This window comes from Heterodontus francisci, chromosome 48 (assembly GCF_036365525.1).
Source record: "Heterodontus francisci isolate sHetFra1 chromosome 48, sHetFra1.hap1, whole genome shotgun sequence".
NCBI classification, from domain to species: Eukaryota; Metazoa; Chordata; class Chondrichthyes; order Heterodontiformes; family Heterodontidae; genus Heterodontus; species Heterodontus francisci.
The window spans coordinates 13,516,021-13,537,097 of record NC_090418.1 but is presented as its reverse complement, the minus strand read 5'-3'; the positions used below and the strand labels follow the sequence as shown (position 1 = coordinate 13,537,097).

General features: G+C 45.6%; 1 protein-coding gene across 4 annotated transcripts in view; it reads right to left on the bottom strand.

Annotated features, from left to right (window-relative positions):
- Nucleotides 1–3,958: 3,958 nt before the first annotated feature.
- LOC137357367 (phospholipase D2-like) overlaps nt 3,959–21,077 on the bottom strand; it is a 63,909-nt gene continuing 46,790 nt past the window's right edge. For all 4 annotated transcript variants that reach the window (XM_068023642.1, XM_068023644.1, XM_068023643.1 and 1 more), the window contains exons 14-25: nt 18,886–19,074; nt 18,085–18,283; nt 17,092–17,210; nt 15,839–15,952; nt 13,545–13,649; nt 12,706–12,794; nt 11,804–11,917; nt 11,264–11,313; nt 7,914–8,048; nt 7,182–7,335; nt 6,295–6,412; nt 3,959–5,190 (exon numbers count right to left, since the gene is read on the bottom strand). In XM_068023642.1, coding sequence (XP_067879743.1) covers nt 4,966–5,190; nt 6,295–6,412; nt 7,182–7,335; nt 7,914–8,048; nt 11,264–11,313; nt 11,804–11,917; nt 12,706–12,794; nt 13,545–13,649; nt 15,839–15,952; nt 17,092–17,210; nt 18,085–18,283; nt 18,886–19,074 — 1,611 coding nt within the window. In that variant the 3' untranslated portion in view covers nt 3,959–4,965. The remainder of the gene's footprint in view (nt 5,191–6,294; nt 6,413–7,181; nt 7,336–7,913; nt 8,049–11,263; nt 11,314–11,803; nt 11,918–12,705; nt 12,795–13,544; nt 13,650–15,838; nt 15,953–17,091; nt 17,211–18,084; nt 18,284–18,885; nt 19,075–21,077) is intronic.

The following is a 21,077-nucleotide window of genomic DNA, read 5'->3' as shown; positions in this document are numbered from 1 at the left end:
TAACCACTGCGCCGCCCTAACTTCTCCAACCTAACCTTGCAGCTAAAATCCCCCATCCCTGGAACCATTCTGGTAAATCTCCTCTGTACTCTCTCAAGGACCCTCACACCCTTCCTAAAGTGTGATGACCAGACAGGATACAATACTCTAGTTGTGGCCTAACCAGAGTTTTATTAAGGTTCAGCATAACTTCCCTGCTTTTGTATACAATACCTCTATTTATGAAGCCCATGTTCTTTGCTAACTATCTCTCAACATGTCCTGCCACCTTCAAAGATCTATACACGTGAACACCCCCAGGTCCCGCTGTCCCTGCATACTCTTCAAAACTGTGCCATTTAGTCTACATTGCTTCTCCCTATCCCTGCTGGCAAAATACATCACTTTATACTTGTCTATTCAATTCGATCTGCTACTTGTCTGCCCATTCTCCTAGCCGATCTATGTCCTGTGGCAGTCGATTGGTATCATCGTCACTGTTTTCCACACCTCCAATTTTGGTATCACTGGCAAATTTTCAAATGCTGCTCTGTATTCTAATATCTAAGTCATTTATATATATCAAATAAAGCAGTGATTCTAGCACTGACCCTTGGGGAACACCACTGTCTACCATCCCCCAGTCTGAAAAACAACCATTTACCATGACTCATTTATCATTCTGGTGAAGGGTCACTGACCTGAAACGTTGACTCTGCTTCTCTCTCCACAGATGCTGCCAGGTTTGCTGAGTTTCCAGCATTTCTTGGTTTTATTCAACGTGACTCGCTGTTTTCTGTCCTTCAGCCAGTTTTTAATCCAAGCTGACACTGATCCTCCTCTTCCATGAGCCTTAATTTTGTTAACCAGCCTTTTATGTGGTAGTTGAGGTGAATAGCATTGATGCATTTAAGTGGAAGTGAGATAAACACATGAGGGAGAAAAGAATAGAAGGACATGTTGGTAAGGTGAGATGAAGTAGGAACCTGCATTGTTCTTTCACATTGTGACTGATGTTCGAACTTGCCCCTCACAATAGCTCCGCCCCACAGACACCGACAGAGCAAGGTGGAGGTGTGACTGAAGGCAGTGATACAGAGAGGCACCAGCAGAGGGAGATAGAGAGCAGTGTAGGATGATGCAGCACAGAAGGAGGCCATTCAGCCCATCGCGTCTGCAGCATCTCTTTGAAAGAGATTAATAAGCAGGATTCAAAATTGTTGCAGTCAGTGGTGGGTTTCTTTATGGATGGACGAGCTGAATAGTCTTTCCCATCCATCTGGAGACGGTGGGCAACCTCATTCTGTTCTTTGCCCCATTTCACACCTCCTGAAATAAACTGTCCGACTTCCTTCGAGCCCCGTTCCAGAAACTCGCGCACAAAAATTCAGGCTGACACTCCCAGTACCGAGGGAGTGCTGGGCTGTCAGAGGTGCCGCCTTTCAGATGTGATGCTAAAACCGGGGCCCCGTCTGCCTTCTCAGGTGGATGTTAAAGAAAAAAAATCCCTCGGCCGCTATTTCGAAGAGAGGGGGAGTTCGCCCTGGTGTCCAAGGCCAGCATTTACCCCTCAAATGAAAAACAGATCATATCATCGGAGCGCCGTCTGTGGGATCCTGCTGTGCACAAGTTGGCTGCCACATGTCCTACTTTACAACAGTGACTACATTTCAAAAGGTTCTGCTTTGGGATGCTCTGAAATCATGAAAAGTGCTATATCATGGCCTATTGCGGGTTCGAGACCCACTCCAGACACTTGACACTCTCAGTCCAACTCTGAGGGAGTGCTGCACTGTCAGAGGTGCTGTCTTTCTGATGAGTTGCTAATCTAAGGCCTGTCTGGTGGACGTAACACATCCCATCAATGCCACTCGATGTTAAAGATTCCCTTATAGTGTTTCAAAGAGGAGGGGAGAGTTCTCCCCAGTGTCCTGGGGCCATTATTTATCCCTCTACCGACTTGACTAAAAAAAAAGTCTGGTCATTATCACATTGCTGTTTGTAGGATCTTGCTGTGTGCAAATTAGCTGCTGCACTTCCTACATTGCAGCAGTGACTACACTTCAAACGCATTTCATTGGCTGTAAAGCACTTGGGGACGTCATGAAAAGATATTCGGAATAAGCTTTCCTTTTTAAAAATAAGAGAACGTCACGGAAAATTCACTGACCCCGCTCTGAAATCTTCGAGCGAGAACCAGGCCAAATACAGAGGCGTGGCTGCACTGCTGGCAAAGCCACGCCCCCTTTGACATCATGAGCTGAAGACACACCCCTTGAGGTCTGTGTTCAGCTCAATGAGAGGCAAGTTTTTAAAAATGATTTTAATGGTTTAAGCACCCCATTAAAGGGAGCAATTTTAAATAGAAACAAAAAAAAACAACTGTTTGCTTCCTGATATTTTTACCATCAGATGCAAATACCATCTTGAGTAACGGTTGGGAATATCATATTTCAGTCAAACAGGCTTTATCGAATGTACTGTACTGGAAATGTTAAAAAAAAAACTAAATTCAGTGTTTTTATCCTTCTAAGCAGTAGAGGTCCCTATTACCTCATGGACCTTCCTACCTCGACGACGGACCAGAATTAAAGAACTCTCTCCAAAGAGATGACCAAACGAACCAATAAATTTAAACTGGGCTCTGGATCATTCATAGACAAGTCAGTCTCCTCTTAACAAAACGATTTCGCTAACCCTTGCTGGTATGCAATTTATTTAATTCCTGCTGGCTGATCAAAGCAAAGACTTGTAGGTAGGGAGAGGCAATATAGACTTAATAGCACGGTTCTAAAGAGTGTACAGCGACAGAGGGACCTGGGGGTTCATGTATACAGATCATTGAAGGGGGCAGGACATATTAAAAGAGTAATTAGCAAAGCATATGGGATCTTGGGCTTCATAAATAAAGGTATGGAGTACAAAATCAGGGAGGTTATGCTGAACCTTTATAAAGCTCTGGTTAGGCCACAACTAGAGTATTGTGTCCAGTTCTGGTCACCACACTTTAGGAAGGAGGTGAGGGTCCTTGAGAGGGTGCAGAGGCGATTTACCAGAATGGTTCCAGGGATGAGGGATTTTAGCTGCAAGGTTAGGTTGGAGAAGCTGGGGTCGTTCTCCTTGGAGTAAAGGAGATTGAGGGGAAATCCGATAGAGGTGTACAAGATTATGACAGATTTAGATAAGGTAGACAAAGAAAAGCTGTTCCCATTGGCTGCTGGTATTAGGACTAGGGGAGACAGATTTAAGGTTTTGGGTAAGAGATACAGGGGGGAATGTGAGGAAGAACTTTTATTTTATGCAGCAAGTGGTAATGACCTGGAACTCGCTGCCTACGAGGGTGGTGGAAGCAGGGACAATCAATGATTTCAAAAGGAAATTGAATGGACACTTGGAATTAAACTTGCAGGGATATATAGGGATAGAGTGGGGGAATTGGCCTGACTGGATTGATCTATGGAAAGCTAGCATAGACTCGATAGACCAAATGGCCTCCATCAGTGCTGTAATGACTCTATGACTTCACAATAGGACGAGCAAGCCATGTTAGTGCTTGGCTCAATGAGTAGCACTCCTGCTTCTGACTCAGATGGTTGTGGGTTCAAATCCCACTCAAGGGAAATGAGTGCATAATCTAGCCTCGTGCAGTACTGAGGGAGTACTGCACTGTCGGAGGTGCATCTTTCAGATGAGATATTAAAGCATGTTTTCTTCTGCCCTCTTAGGTAATAAATCCCATGGCTACCATTTAAATAGAAGTGCAGTGGGAGTTCTCCCTGGGGCCAATATTTAGCCCGCAACCAATATCACTAAAAAGCAGATTATGTGTCATTATAGTTTGTGGGATCTTTCTGTACACAAATTGGCTGCCACATTTCCTACATCACAACCGTGACTACCCTTCAAAAAGTACTTCATCGGTGGTCAAGCACTATAGAATTGCAAGTCTTTCTTTCTACAGAGAAGACAGAACAAGTGGCAACTTCCAGTAGTTTTATTAACATGTCATATCCTGTTCTAATCAGAACTGGTCATCCTTTAGTAAAATGTGATGCAAAGATTCTGCCGTGCTGGTTGCAAATACGTTTCCTCCCAATATAATGAGTGCTGTAGCCAGGGACCCATGATACCTTTAAACCAGGACTCAAACATAATGACTTTTACAGTGTTGAGTGCTAATTCAATACTCTCTCAAAGACACTTCTATCTCACAAGATGGCAGTGCAATGACTAACATGAGTGGAAGACAATAGGCTTTAAGAGCTGATCGGCCTGGTGATATAACAGGAACGTCCATATTTCCAAAGACGCAAAACTCTCTGACATGTCCAACGAAACCTCCATTTTATCTGAAACCTGTGGCGAGACGTGAACCGCCCAGAGTTTGTTGACATTCTCTGTTGAAGTCACGAGTGTGAGCAACACCCGCTGGCAGTGGTCCTCTAACCTCGCATCTCGAGATGCGTGGCTTCATAAAAAAGGTAAAAAAAAAGAAAAAACGTACACGTGTTACAAAAGTGACTGTGGAAAGCAACAACAAGCAGAAGAATCAGAAATTGAGATGGCGCTGAGGAACACAACCAGTCTCCCAGCAACTGGAGGCCTTCCAGGTTGGATTCGCTCGTCAGGCCTTTTTCAGTTTCCTGCATGGCACATGGAACTTATTAAAGCCTGATCTCACCAGCTGGCTGCAGTTTCAAGATGTTGCAAAAAGCACAACATGATGATCAGAAGCAGGCAGAGACAAGACGAAAGACCTGTTAATTCCAACCAAGGAAGCTACTCCAATCAGTCATCACGTCAACAGTCTGCTAACCGACTCCCATCTGTCCATTAATCCATAAGCGATTTTCCATTTGGCGGCCAAGATGGGCCATTAAAACATTATTGAAAGAGAATTTCCGATCTGCAATAGAGATGAGGCGGGTCCAATAATTCCAAACTAAACATTGACTGGTATCGTCAGCCAAATGCCAGTTATTCTCATCAAGTCCAAACCTCAATTGGAACCATTCCTTCTTTACTGTTGAGTGGGGGAAGGAGATGTTCCTCGCACAGGAAGTACAGTGGATATTGAACCAGGAACCCACGGATGTTCTTCAGCTTTTCTCGGGCTTCCTCGGGATTCCCGCTCACGAGACCAGGAGTAGACACAAACTCTCGCAACTCCACCAGACTGGGAGCAGAATTCGAGGGGAGAGACTTAAAAACCTGAGGGGGGAGGGGGGGGGGGGAAAAAAAGAGAGGAGGAAAATATGAAACCTAATCAGAAGTTTGCCAGATTATTTTGGAGAATCAAGAATATGCTTTGCCGAAAGGGCCTTCAGAAACGGGGGAAAAAAAAAAAAAACACCTTTCTAAAAACCCTTCCAATCAAACCTCCGTCTAATTGAGCCTAAGTCTTTCTCGTGGCAAAGACTGAGAGAGATTTCTACAAAGTGTTGGAAAAACATGGAACTGCATTCCCACACATGAACTCCTTTGGATTTCACAGAGGTGCTTCAAGCAACAAATATTCTTTGAGAGGAATGCAAGGTGATAATTTCTCCCAAACTCCCTCTCCCACCACCGGGACTAAACTATGTTCCATCATGATAAGGGACTTTGTTCACACTTTGTCCATGTTTAAGGGCCATCCTTGTGAAAACCCCCCCTCCGCAGCCTCACCACACCCGAGCTCTACAACCTCCTTCATTCTGCCTTGTGTATTTTTGCTGAGAGACTCCTGGGCATCCCCTCTTCACCGCCAGTGACAGTCTTTGACCATCTTGGCCTTTACCTCAAAGGCCCTCCCTAAATCCCTTTTCTGTCTACTTCCCTCCACCTCTCCAACAGCATCCTCAAAACACTTTTTTTTTTTTGCCTTTTCTTTCAGTCATTTTGCCTAACTCCTCTACTCCCGCTCCGCGTCAGTTTCTTCTGTGTCAGGTACCTTGTTCTCATTAAAAAGAAACCAAACAGAAGTAAGTTACTGTTTGAGAAGCCTTTTCTCTTTAGTTCAATGGAGATCACATGGCCATACGTTGCATTAACCCTCCCAAACCAGTGACCTCCACCACCTAGAAGGAGAAGGACAGCAGGTGCATGGGAAAACTACCACCTCCACATTCCCCTCCATGCCTCACGCTATCCCAACGTAGACATATAATGGCCGTCCCTTCATTGCGGCTGGGTCAAAATCTTGGAACTCCCGATTAAACACCGCCTTCACTGCACAGACTGCAGCAGTGCAAGATGGTGGATCACCACACCTTACACGTATATTGCAGGAGGGATAGGTGTACGTTAGACCCAGCATCTTGCAGTAGAACCCACCTGCTCATAAATGGTTGCATTAGTGGTAGCTGTTGCGTTCCAGATCTCCTGGAAACAGCGGTCACTAACCGGGTCTTCAACATCTGCCATCTGGTCATCAGAAAGTCCAAGGTGTACCCTACATGAAAGAGAGAGAATTCTTGAATGTGACAGTACCAGAAAGCTGCACACAAGACAATCATGGACAGACAATTAATGGCCTGTATTTCTAATGATGTTATTCCAGCTCCGTCAAACACCAGCAAGCGCAGCAATCCTCCCAAATACATCCCCAAATTAAATTCTGTGCGGTAGAAATCGATACGCGGTTTTCCACAAAAGCACCAATTTCAGGGACCCGTGACTGAATTACACTGGGTTGTCCTCTTGAATGGCTGCAGTCTGTGTGGTGAAGGTGCTCCCCCAGTACTGTCGGGTAAGGAGTGACGATGAGGGAACGGCCGATATATTTCCTAATCAGGATGGTGTGTGTGACTTGAAGGGAAACTTGTGGGCACCTGCTGCCCTTGTCCTTCTAGAGGGTTAGAGATTGCCCCTGACCTTATGGTGGAGGGGAAGGTCATTGATGAAGCAACTGAAGATGGTTGGGCCTAGGACACTGAGGAACTCCTCCTGCAGCAATGTCCTGGAGCGGAGATGATTGGCCTCCAACACCAACCACCATCTTCCCTTGTGCTAAGTATGATTCCAACCAGTGGAGTTTTTTTCCCCTTTGACTTCAATGAGGATCCTTGGTACCACACCCGGTCAAATGCTATTTGTTGCTAAGAGTAATTATGGCGGGGGAACCCAATACTGACAACCCTGCTCTCCCTCTTCTTGAGAGCCCTGTCTGCAATTGTACCCTAAGAGAGGTGGCTTAAGGGAAGACAAGTCAACAAACATACTTGAAGCACTGAAGTCGGAGGTGATGGGCGAACCTTCCCGTTTGGTACTCTTCACCATCCATTACCGATGTCTCCATCTCAGAATCTTCTACAAAAACGGCCAACTCACTGTCCCGCTTACCCAGCATGCTGCGGTCATTGATGTTTGCTGAACCTGATTGAGAGAAGGAAGTTACCTTTGAGGTGAAAGGGAATTACACAGGTTATGAAAAAGGGGGACAGGGCAATACCAGCTGGACTGTCAGAACTGTCCAAATCCCAATGTGACACAGCGTACACACACCATCGAATCCCCTCCCTCACATCCTGTCCCATCTCTTTTGCAGGCCAATTTAGAAAAACAAACTGAGGAAAGCTCACCTCCATCAAAGATAAAGAGGATACTCGAGCGATTCAATTCAATCAGGTGAACAGTATCTTAACTCCATTTACCCACCTTGGTTCCCGATCCATTAATACTCAACAAAACTCTATTAATCTCAGTCTTAACATTTTCAATTGACTCTCAAAACCCAAGCATATTTGAGGGAAGAGAGTTCCAGATTTCCATCACCCAAGGTAAGAAAGGTAGGTCCAGAAGACCACCCTGTATACCGACCCTCTATAGGTAGTGATGTTTACCGCGCACACAAACTCAAGCAGCTCCTTTCATAATGGATGGAGTCAATGCTGCAGTTAGAAATTTCAAACACTTCAAGGGGGAAAAGCACATGCAACCCTTCAGCTCCTCACCTACGATGACTTGTCGATCATCTGCGATTAGCATCTTACTGTGGATATAGATTAGCTCCGACACCAGGCTGCTGTCGAGCTCTGCGTGAGTCCTCAGCCCTCCGAAAGAGATGTAGTTCACCCATTCATCCCCCACTATGAAGGAGAAGGAGACAATATGAGGGTCTGGTTACTCAGAAATACATGAGGCTTTAAGGCCGTGGCTCAAAGTGTAGCACTCTCGCGCACAGCAAGCTCCCACAAACAACAATATGACAATGACCAGATCATGTTTTAGTGATGTTAGCTAAGGGATAAATTGATTGAGGGAGTGATTGGCCAGGACGCTGGGGGGGAACTCCCCTCCTCTTCTTGCAATAGCAGCGCTAGGGATCCTCGTGCCCAGCTGAGAGGCCAGACAGGCACCTCAGTTTAAGGTCTCATCAAAACGACCGCACCTCCGACAGCGCAGCACTCCCTCAGTACTGCACCGGGAGTGTCGGCCTGGATTCTGTGCTCAAATCTCTGGAGTGGGAATCGAGCCCACAAGCTTCTGACACAGATGCGAGAATGCAACCCACCTCTGTGCAATAATTCAGTAACCTCCTCCGTAACAAGAACATGAAATCTCTATTTGACGTCTGCATCTGCTGGAAGCTTCTCTGAAGAAAGTGCACATAAACTGTGCTCGAAACTCTTGACACTCAACTGCAGGACACAGATCTCTGCCAGTGAACTCCCACCAAGAGAGCTCCCATTCCCAATTTGGAACATTGCGTCTCTCAGGTCACCACAGAGGGAGGATGGTCGTAAAATAATATCGGATCACTTACCTACCTACTTGTCTGAAAAATGGTGCAGAAGGAAAGTAAAAGAAAACGCAATCTTTAGCCAAGAAATGACACTATTATTAGTGTCTGATTTGCATCTTAGCTCCATCCACTTGCCTTGGTTCTGGAACGTGAATCCCCTTACCCAACTTAAATCCATCAATCTCAGTGTTGAAATTTTCAATTGACTCACCCCCATCAGGGGCAATAGTTTCTCTTTCTTTACCTTATTGAGGTCTTCAATCACTTTGAACACCTCGATTATATCACCCTATAATCTTCTACACTCAAGGGAATGTAAATCTAGTCTGTTTTAAAATTTACTCTTGGTATGTGAGCATCACCATCAGGGACAGCATTTATAGCCCCTCCCTATACAGAGTGCCTTGCTGGATCATTTCAGAGGGCAGTTAAGAGTCAACCACATCGCTGTGGGTCTGGAATCACATGTAGACCAGACCAGGTAAGGATGGCAGATTTCCTTCCCTAAAGGACATTAGTGGACCAGTCGGATTTTTATGACAATCTGGTAGTTTCAGGGTCACTGTTTCTGCTAACTTTTTATTCCAGATTTATTTAATTAGCAATTTTAATTTCCCCAGCTGCCGGGGTGGGATTTGAACTCATGTCTCTGTGTCATCAGTCCAGGCCTCTGGACTACTAGTCCAGTAACATTACCAGTATCCAACCAATCTATGCAACCTGTCCTCATAATTTGACCCTTTTAGCCCTTGCACCATTCTGGTGAAGCTGTGTTGCGCTCCCTCCAAGGTCAATATATTCATCTTGACCTGCAGTGCCCAGAACTGAATGCAGATGTGGTCCAACCAGAGTTTTATACAACTGCTGCATAACTTCAACCCTTCTGTACACCACCCCACCTAGGGTCAGAGTTATTACAGCACAGAAGGAGGCCATTCCACCCGAGTCCATGCTAGCTCTCTGTAGAGCAATCCAGTCAGTCCCATTCCCCCACACTATCCCCGAAGCCCTGCCAGCCTATTTCCCTCAAGTGCCCATCCAATTTCCTTTTGAAATCATTGATCGTCTCTGCTTCCACTGCCCTTGTGGGCAGCGAGTTCCAGGTTGATACCACTTGCTGCATAAAAAAAAAAGTCCTTCCTGACACCCATCCCCTTGTATCACTTCCTCAAAACTTTAAATCTGTCTCCCGTAGTCCTTGTACCATCAGCCAATGGGAACAGCTTTTCCTTGTCTACCTTATCGAAACCAGTCATGATCTTGTACACCCTCCATCAAATCTCCACTCAAACTCCTTTTCTCCAACAACCCCAGCGTCTCCAACCTAACCTTGTTACTCAATGCCTCTATTTATGAAGCCCAAGATTGCACGTGCTTTGCTAACTACTCTCAATGTGTCCCGCCGCCTTCAAAGATCTCTGCACATGAATGCCCAGGTCCCTCTTAGAACTGTGCCTCAAGATCGCACCGACCACCCCCAACATGTTCCTGTGAAGTTACACTGTCGGCCATTTTAAAGAAGTTGTTCACCCGGAAATTAATGTCACACAACGTGAACATTTCCGTGATCTATCAAAATCGTTTTGTCCAAATGCATAGGGAGTTTCCGACTTCTTAAAAACAATGCTGATCCCAACGAGAGCATTTCCTATTTTAACTCTTCTGGTTTTCGGGCCGATTCAGTTGGCTTCAGGGAGCCTCCCATCATCAGCCAACCACCCTCTACAAAGCAAGAGACATTTCTCTCATGCAAGACGAGCAAAGTTCTCTCATGGTGTAGTAAAAATGACTGAAAACTGACCAAGCCCACCCCAATCTGCCTCCATCCTTCCTACTCGGTTACGACACTCATCCCTCTACTGCACGGTGCTGGCTTGACTGGGCCTATCCTGACCTCAGCAGAGTTGCACATACTAACATATGAATTAGGAGCAGGAGTCGGCCATTCAGCCCCTCGAGCCTGCTCCGCCATTTGATAAGATCATGGCTGATCTGTTTGCGGGCTCAACTCGACTTTCCTTGTCAATCAAGAAACTATCTAACTTGGCCTTGAAAATATTCAATGACCCCGCCTCCATTGCTCTCTGGAGAAGAGAATTCCACAGACTAACAACCCTCTGAGAGAAACAATTTCTCCTTATCTCTGTCTTAAATGGGAGATTCCCTAATTTTTGAACAGTGTCCCCTAGTTCTAGTCTCTCTCATAAGCATCCTATCAGCATCCATCCTGTCAGGTCCCCTCAGGATCTTATATAAGATAAGATCACCGCTCAGTCTTCTAAACTCCACTGGATATAGGCCCAACCTCTCCAGCCTTTCCTCATAAGATAACCCCTTCATCCCAGGAGTCAGTCGAGTGAACCTTCTCTGAGCTGCTTTTCATGCATTAATATCCTTTATTAAATAAGGAGACCAAATTACTCCAGATGTGGTCTCCCCAATGCCTTGTACAACTGTAGCAAAACCTTCCTCCCTTTATATTCAATTCCCCATGGAAGGAGCTTGTCGCTGGATAATCACAGCACGGTTTGACAGAAAACTGAAACCCAAAATACTTACTATATTTTTTCAAACGTTCGACTATGGAATATTCGCCTCGGCAGATGGACCTAGATGAAAGAAAATTTAAAAGAAAATGTTATTTCGGGCAAGGCGAGGAGACAGGTCTTTCTAATCTACCACAGTCAGTATGGGGATTGATCCCATGCTGTTGGAATTTATCAGCAACACACTCTAGCTGTCCTGCCAAGTATTTATCCAATTCCCTTTTGAAGGCTACTACTGAATCCATTTGCCTATTAGCCTGCACCTTCCAAATACCAACCAATCATTGCATAAAAAAGATTTTCCGTGGAGTTGAGATACAGCTCAGCCATGACCTCATTGAATGTCGGATCAAGGCTGAATGACCTCCTCCTGTTCCTACGTCCCAGGTGTGTAGAATTCAGGAGTGGCAAAGCATCACAAGGCACGATCCCAAGTGCCAATAATGAATACGGAGTACACTCTTTACTCAGACACAAGCTGCAGACGGTTGGCCTCCAGGCACTGAACTAAGATGGATCATCTACTCCATTGATTCCAGAAGAAGAGGTTTACCGGAATGTGAAGTGCAGGATGGTCTGGATGGAATTCCCACCACCAGTTGACAAGTCTCCTTGAAAGCCTGGCAACAAGGGAATGACAATGTAGACACGGTATCTCCTCTTTGCTCTAGAGAAATTGAAGAGACAAAAATGGTCATTTTGAGTGAGAACTGGAATTAACTAATTAAATCCTCCTCCTCCATCACAAGATTGGACAAACACAGCCATAGTAGGACAGGTCTCCTGGACCACAATCCCATAGATGCTGGGGTTTCAGTATTAGTCGAAAGAATTGGGGACAGAAAGTGAGGTGATTCTTCACAGGGATCCTCAAGGAGATAAACAGATGGTTTGGTTAATCCAGGCCCCACTCTTGGCCCCAAAATCAGGATGAGCTCCAAGAAAAGAGAAGTTTAAGCTCTACAATCTTGAAAGATGATTAATTGGAGGTGGGGAGGTGGCGCTCAATGAAGTCTGTAACAAGTTGCATGAATATGACCAAGCTTGGTCAAAGAAACAAGTTTTAAAAGGAGGAGAAAGAGGTAGAGAGGCTTCGGTAGGGAACTTAGGGCTGCGGCAGCTGACGGCACAGCCGCCAATAGTGGAGCAAGTTAAATTAAGGATGCGCAGAAGACCAGAATTGGAGGAACGCAGAGATCTCGGAGGGCTGTGTCGCTGGAGGAGGTTACAGAGATAGGGAAGGACCAAGTCATGGAGCAATTAATAAAGACAGAAATTGCTGTCAGCATCAAATCTAACGCTTACAAAATTGGAGCTTCGCTGCTCATGTGACTCCTGGTTCCTCAGTAAATTAATACTGGATATTGACGTAACGTCCATACGTTAGTCATTGGGAGGCTCCACGTTTTCTTGCAGTGAGCCAGAAAATTCAGCAGGCGCACTTGAAAAACTCACCGGTGCGCTTTGAGAATTCTTTCCACGATCGCATCTCCGATCTGGTTATACACACTACGGTCATCAGCACAGGTGATGAAGAACTGATTCTAAAGAGAAAGCAGAGAGAGAGAGGAGACACAGCAAGTAGTTAAACACAGACACAACAACGGGTGGAGCAGGGAAAGTAACCAACATGTGAATAGTTCCCCTCCCAAGCAGTTTGTGGCACTGTGTGCACACAATACTATAAAGCCAGCAATAGTTCCTCATCTACCCCTGCATCCCCACCCTCCGAGCATGTCTAACTTATGCCCTACCACCCAATTCTTCAGTGAGTATGATCTCAATTTTTTTTTTTTTTAATTATTCATTCTCAGGCTCTTAGGATGTAGGTGTCACTGGCAAGGTCGACATTTGTTGCCCTTGATAACTGAGTGGGTTGCTAGGCCATTTCAGTTAAGGGTCAACCACATTGCTGTGGGTCTGGAGTCACATGTAGGCCAGATCGGGTAAGGTCGGCAGATTTCCTTCCCTAAAGGGCATTAGTGAACCAGGTAGGTGTTTACGACAGTCGATGATAGTTTCATGGCACCATTACTGAGACTAGCTTTCAATTCCAGATTTTATTAATTAATTGCACTTATTAATTAATTGAATTTAAGTCCCACTAGCTGCTATGGTGGGATTTGAACCCACACCCCCCAGATCATTAGCCTGGACTTCCCGATTACTAGTTCAGTGATATTACCACTATACAACTATCTGTTGAGCAGAATGGGCTATCAAATTCTATGTAATCAATGGCTAGTTGAATACCTGAATGTGCTAATCAAAGAGTTACTGTTTATGGGCCGTACCTCAATATATATGAAATGCTGGCTGTCACGAATCACATGCAAGTAGGCATTGTAGATGGAATTTTCACTTGAACCCGCAGACCAACATTCCACTGATCGGAGGACCTGGAGGAGGAGAGCTTAATTAAAAAAAAGATTCATTCCTTAACACCCCTTCTGGAGTGCCTCCCAACGTTTGAGTTTTGGCTGGTCACTCCTTCCATAACCGATGGGAACCCTCCCAGCACCGAAATGGAGATATGTCTACAAGTCCCATCTATTTCGGCAAGGGCAGATATGGCCAGTAACCAATGTCCCAATCAGAATGGATCGATTGAGTGGAACAGAGAAATAGGAGCAGGCCCCTCAGCTCCTGAAATTAGATCATAGCTTATCGGTGTCTTAACTTGGTTCTGGAACCCGAAATCCCCTCAGCCAACAGAAACCCATCACTTTCAGATGTGAAATGTTCAATTGACCCCCAACCTCGAGAACCTTTTGGGTGGAGACTGTTCCAGATTTCTACTCCACTTTGTGTGAAGTGCTTCCTGACATCACCCCTGAATGGCCTGGCTCGAATCTTATCGAGAAGCCCCCTTGTTCTGGACTCCCCGCCACCAGAAGAAATAGGGTGGATAGAGAGAAACGGTATGTAATGACAGATCAGTCACCAGGAAGCATTTACACCAGTAAGAACTGAACTCAAGTACTTGTTCGTTCGTTGGTGTCATCTTCTTCCCAGAAGGTTGACTGCCATGGATCTCCACCTCTCTGTCCTGTGCTGCCCTTACACATTCTGCATCGCTCAACATCCAATCCCTTATCCCCGTCATCCATTTTCTTCTCTGCTTCCCTATTCTACGTTTTCTATCAAGCTTTCCTTCCAATAATTGTCTCTGTCTACCTTCTACTCTAATGATGTGACTGAAATCTTGTATATTTCTCTCTTTGATATGATGCACTTTTCTCCAGGCATTTCCCGCACTTCATTAGTCTTTCTGTCTGTGTAGGACCTGCAGAACATCCTCCAACATGTCTACATCTCAAATGCATTCAGCCCATCAGTAGTCTGTTTGTTTGTTGCCCGTCTCCGAGGCAGATAACATAAATGACAAAAGGTAGTACCAGTTTCTTTGATGTTAACACACGTCCTTCATTCTATTAAAGCTGGTCTTGGCTATCTCAATTCTTCGATAATGGAAGACTATAATGGACACCATTATCACAATCTGTTTTACAGCTTTGGGTCCTATTTTATTTACAGCTGCATTTGGTGACACCACAAGTCCCGGCCTCAATGGAGATGATTGGTTAATCACCCCCGTTAATCACGCCTGGAACCGTCCCTCCATGTAAGTGACTGGGATTTATTTGGTGCACACTATTTGTATTCTGTAACTATCCTCCTCTCACTGCATTCTGCTGGAGAAAAATCCTTGCATTCATCAGGAGACTTTGCTGTAGTTTCGGTCATGAGTTGAGCTTTGTACAGAGACTGTTCAAATAGACTGTTTGCTGTAACGTAGGGTGGAATTTTATGCTCTCCCCTGTGGCAGCTGCTTCCCGGCTGTGTGGGGGGTGGGGTGGGGGGGGGTCCTTCATTCAAAGGCACTTAGTGCCCAGACGAGGGATCTGGAATCAGGAAGGGAGAGGGGCCCGCCAAGGGCCACCACCCTGCCCTTGCTATTGACCCCACTCCCCTCCCCCACCCACCCCCACAACCCCCAACCTGCGAGACCCCTCCCACTCTGAACAATCCTGAGCCTGGTTCCAGCACCGCTCTTGGGTGTCAGGTGGTTGCAACTACAGCAGCAGCCACCGGCCTCTGATTGGCCAGCAGCTCTCCAAGAGCAGGACTTCCAGCGACAGGGTCCTCGATCCTATGGAAGGACCGCCGCTGTCCAGTTAAGTGCCTGTACGAGAGCCAATGTGGGGATCTCGGCATCAGTGTCCCCTGACGCCGAAACCCCCGCCACCAGCACAAAATTCCACCTGCAGACTCTGATTTGGGTAAACCGTGCCTCACCTCTAACTCATCGGCTGACACAGGGCTGTCAATACTCACTCTTTATCTACAACAGCCACGATTGTTGTCACCTCCAGCCATATGACCAATGCTACTCATTGAGACACGGCTGAAACCCAGACTCTGCGAGCAACTTTGTCTCCTGTGCAACTGTCGTCCAATTGGTTCACATTTGTTGCTGTTGTAATTTGTTCTTGTTCGTATGGTATCGGAATAGCTTTCGTTAATGTAATAGACAAACGAGAGCAACAGACGAGCTTCGTTGACTCTTCTTGCCTTTGATACTCACCTGAACATTAGCTGGAACAGATCCCGGAATCACAAATGGGAGGTTGTCAGCGGTGGTATGAGATTTTGGCAACAGGTATGGGAAACATGGGGACTTGTACTTTGGTTTCACAATCTGAAAATTGAAAGTAACATCTTGGGTTACAACCTTTCCAACTTTTCTTTTGACAAATTGATAAAAGCCGAGGCTGAACTTATGAAATCATGCTACAACTTTATAAAAGACGAGTTTGGTCCCCAGCTGCAGTATTGGGTCAAATTGGGGACTCCACATTTTAGGAGGGGCGTGAAGCTTTGGAGAGGGTACAGAAGAGATTTTAGAATGTTTACAGGGATGAGTGATTACAGATACTTGGATGATCTGGAGAAGCTGGGGTGGTTCTCCTTGGAGCAGTCAAGGTAAGATTTGATAGCGGGGTTTAAAATCATGAAGGGTTTAGATAGACCAAAAACACAGAGAAACGGTTTCCAGCTGCTCAGAAGGCACCAATTTAAAACAAATGGCAAAAGAGCCCGAGCTGATATGATGAGAAGCTTTCTTTTAATCCAGGGAGTGGTTAGGATTTGGAATGCACTGGCTGATAGGGTGGTGAAAATCGTAGCTTTCAAAAAGGGAATTGGATAAATACCTTAAGGAGAAAGAAAATGCAGGTCTATGGGGAAAGAGTGGGACTAATTGGTTTGCTCTTTGGAAGAGTTTTATGCTGGATTTTTGTTAGCCAAGGGTAATGAGAGATAAGGAACAGAGGCACGTCGATGGAGTTGAGGTGCAGATCACCCATAAGCTAATTGCATTGACTTAGCACTTTTAACATAGAAAAACCATCCCATGATGCTTCACAGGAGAGCGATCACTTTGAGACTTATCCACACAAGATGATATTAGGACAAAAGCCTGGTCAAAGAGGCAGGTTTTAAGGAGTGAACAGAACGTCATGCGAATTAGGTTACGAACAGCAGATTTTTGGATGAGCTCAGTTTATGAAGAGGTCCAGGTGGGAGGCCGACCATTCAACATTGGACTAGAGTTACCAAAGGCATGGTAGAGGTTCTCAGCACCAGATGAGCTAAGGCAGGGGCAGAGAGGGGCGACATCGCAGAGATGGAAGCAGACGATCTTGACGATAGAGAAGATATGGGATTGGTTGATCAGCTCAGAGTTGAATAGGGTGCAAACAGACAACAACAGAATGTTTCTCGGTCAACTTCTGACAAATGTAACACACAGGCTTTTTGTTGTCATAGAAATATAACCTTGGTGAAGTTCCATCGTTGTATGAAGTGCCGTGCTACATCCCTCGCTGCTCCCCCGTGGACAACCACGCCAATATCACGCCAAGGCATACGTGGAGTTGAGTTTCGGTCGATGAAGTCTGTAGGTTGAGGATGGAAAAGGAAATATTAGCTATTGCCCCTCCTTCCTTTGCTCTCAATTCTTTACTGAAGTACAGTGGCACGTACTCTGTGTAATTACTTTTATTCGGAAATAAATTCCTCTTTTAGTTTTAGCCTGTGACTGCAAATGTCAACCATGCCTCAGCTGGTAGTACTCTTTTCCCTGAGTCAGAAGGTTGCAGATTCAATCCCACTTCAGTGGCTTGAGCGAATAATCCAGGCTGGCACCTCAGTGCAGCTTAGGGGGAGTGCTGCACTGTCAAAGGTGCTGTCTTTCACATAAGACATTAAATTGAGGCCCCATTTGCCCTTGCAGATTGACGTGGAAAATTCCCTGGCATGGTGGGAAGAATAATAAGGGAGTTCTCCCCAGTGCCCTGGCGAATATTTATCCCTGAACCAACATCATTAAACAAAAAACAGATTATCTGGGCAACACCTCACTGCGGTTTGTGGGATCTTGCTGTGCTCAAAGTGTTGGCATATTTCCCGAAATTAAAACAGTGAATTTACTTCAAAAGATACTCCATTGGCTAGGACAATCTAAGGTGATGAAAGGTGCAAGTGCTTTCCCTTCCTTGGCGTATCCTAGTCCTCAAATTTCTATTAGGGACACGGGATAGATGATGATTCTTGTACAACCTCAAGATAATGGCATGGGATACAAGAAAATATTCTACAAAAAACCCAGTGGATGGCCCACAGAGTCTCTGGTGTGTAATAGCATGGAAATGGGAGTTCATTTGTGGCACACCATGCTATTCACTGTAAGGCTTATAACGGTGAGGGGATGATTCTGGTGAGCGTGTTGGGAGAAAGGCCAAACACTAATCAATAATACACTCTCCTTACCCTCGAAAGGTTTGTCTAACTCGATCCAGTCCTTCAGGATGAAATTGCAATAGTCCTTCCCAAGCCAGAACTGCCCGGTGGCATTGCACTCTGCCGATTCTGGCAGGCAGCGAGAGTGGTACTCCTCCATTCCCTCAACCCGAGCACCCTCGCTTGCCTCAAATTCCGCCAGAGGTTCTTTCGCACTGTGATTCCTGACCTGGGGGAGCGAAATTGTAAACATTGCTTTATGTGCTGTCAAGCCTCGAGTAGCACTCTCTTGCCTCCACTCAGAGACTTGTGCCCATAATCCAGGCCGACACTCCCAGTGCAGTACTGAGGGAGTGCCGTACTGTTGGAGGTTCAGCTGAGACATTAAAACGATGCTCCGTCTGCCTTCTCGGGCGTTTGTGAAAAATCCCAGGGCCGCTATTTTCTTCAATCAACAGAGAAGCAGTCCATTTGGTCCCAGGTGCCTAATTTTACATTTATGCCCACTTATTACAGGACTCGCTTACTTGAGGAAATACTTTCTTTCGATCCTGTCAACTCCTTTGATCTACAAACACCTGAATTAGATCATCCCTTAGTCAGTCAGTTATATGCGAGGGAATACAAGCCTAGTCTCTGCAACCTGTCCTCATTACAGAGGGAGATTATCTGATTATCTATCTCAATGCTGTTTGTGACAAGGGGAGGGGCTTCATTTTCTTGGGGCGCCTCCCACCCCGGTGACTTTGGGGCGCGTCCGATTTACAAAGTGGGGAGGAGGGGGAACGAGAGGAGAAAAAGCTACAATTTGATCAAAGCAGTTGTTTGTACCAGGTCTGACGCGACACCCGTCTGCTCTGCATTCCCCATGTCCGTGAGCCGATACTCCTGGTCGTCCCACCTCCCGTAGGCCAAGTCTAGCCCTCCGAGGAAGGCCACCGACTGATCGATAAGGACCAGCTTCTCGTGGTGGGCCCAAAGCAGCACGGTCGATGACACATGATCTGGGTGCCTCATCACCTGTCAACGTAAAGGTTCAAGAACGTTACACAGTGTCAAAGCTGTCAGATTGGGCAAAAATAAAAATACACAAGACCATTGGCCATCCCATCTGAGCGGTCAGTGAGAGCCAAGACCCCAGGTGCCTGCTCTGGTGGGTCAGGGGCATGTTGGAGATCTCACGGTATGGTTTAGGGAAGGGTAGGGAGTACCCTGGAAGTCCTGGGTGGCATTGTTCTCTCAACACTACCACCAAGAAATAGGTTACCTGGTCATTCACCTTTTGGATTGAGAACTGGTTAACGGATAGAAAACATTTTCAGGTTGGCAGGCTGTGACTAGCGGGGTACCACAAGGATCAATGCTTGGGCCCCAGCTATATCAATGATTTGGATGCAGGGATTAAATGTAATATCTCCAAGTTTGCAGATGACACAACACTAGGTGGAAGTGCGAGTTGTGAGGAGGATGCAAAGACGTTTCAAGGAGATTTAGAGAGACTAAGTGAGTGGGCAAAAACTTGGCAGATGGAATCCAACTTTATTGGTAAGAACAGAAATACATAGTATTTCTTAAATGGTGATAGTCTGCGAAGTGTTGATGTCCAAAGGGACTTGGATCTCGCTGTTCATGAGTCACTGAAAGCTAACGTGCAGGCCTAGCAAGCAATTAAGGTGGCAAATGGCATGTTGGCCTTTATTACAAAGAGGATTTCAGTATCGGAGTAATGTTTTACTGCAATTATATAGAGCCTTGGTGAGACTGCACCTGGAGTATTGTGTGCAGTTTTGGTCTCCTTACCTAAGGAAAGATATACTTGTCACAGAGGGAGGTCAATGAAGGTTCACCAAACTAATTCCTGGGATGGAGGGATTGTCCTATGAGGAAACATTAAAAATAGACCGGGCCTTTATTCTCTGGAGTTTAAACATAAAACATTCTTACAGGGCTCGACAGAACAGTTGCAGGAAGGATGTTTCCCCTGGCTGGGGAGTCTAGAACTGGGGGACGCAGTCTCAGAATAAGGGGTAGGCCATTTAGGACTGAGATGAGGAGGAATTTCTTCAATCAGAGGGTGGTGAATCTTTGGAATTGTCTGCCCCAGAGGGCTGTGGAGGCTCAGTCGTCGAGTGTTCGATACTGAGATTGATAAATTTCTATATATTAAAAACATCAAGGGAGACGGGGATTGTGCAGGAAAACAGTTGACAAAATTAGTTTGACCTGGGAATTTGGAAAAATGCTTCGCTTGTTGTTCTGTGTCTAGGCAGTCTGACATTGATTATCCCCCATCCTCCCACCTCTGACCATATAAAGTATGGTCGTGCAGTCATGCTAGACCAGTCACCCGCAAGCCATGGGTTCAAATCCCACCATGACAAGTTGTGAAATGGAGTTCAGTAATTCTTGTAAATTTGTGGGCTTGGAAAAATGACAGGCGGGAAAAAAAACTTGTATAGTGAAAGTATTTAATGTGGCTCGATGATAATGCTCTTGCCTCTCAGCCAACAGGTTGTGGGTTCAAATCCAACTCGGAGACTTAAATACACAAATCAAAGGCTAACATGACAATGTCAGTACTGAGGGAGTGCTGTACTGTCAGAGGTGCCATCTTACAGACGAGACATTAAACCAATGCCCTGACTAACACTCAGGTGGATGTAAAAAATCCAATTTCAAAAAAAGAGCAGGGGAGTTCTCCCTGGGCCAATATTTGCCCCTCAACCAACATCATTAAAAACAGATCATCTGCTCGTGACCACATTTCTGTCTGTGGGATCTTGCTGTGTGCAAATCAGCTGCTGCATTTTCTACATTACAACAGTGACTGCACTTCAAAAGTACTCCTTTGGCTGGAAAGTGCTTTGGGACATCTGTGAAAGAAACTATATAAATGCAAGTCTCTCTTTTATTTCAAAATCTGACACGACCTCGGGACGTTCCTTTTGAATCTCTTTTGGACTGCCTCCAATGCCAGCGTACCCTTTCGTAAATGCGGGGACCAAAACTGTACGCAGTAAAAC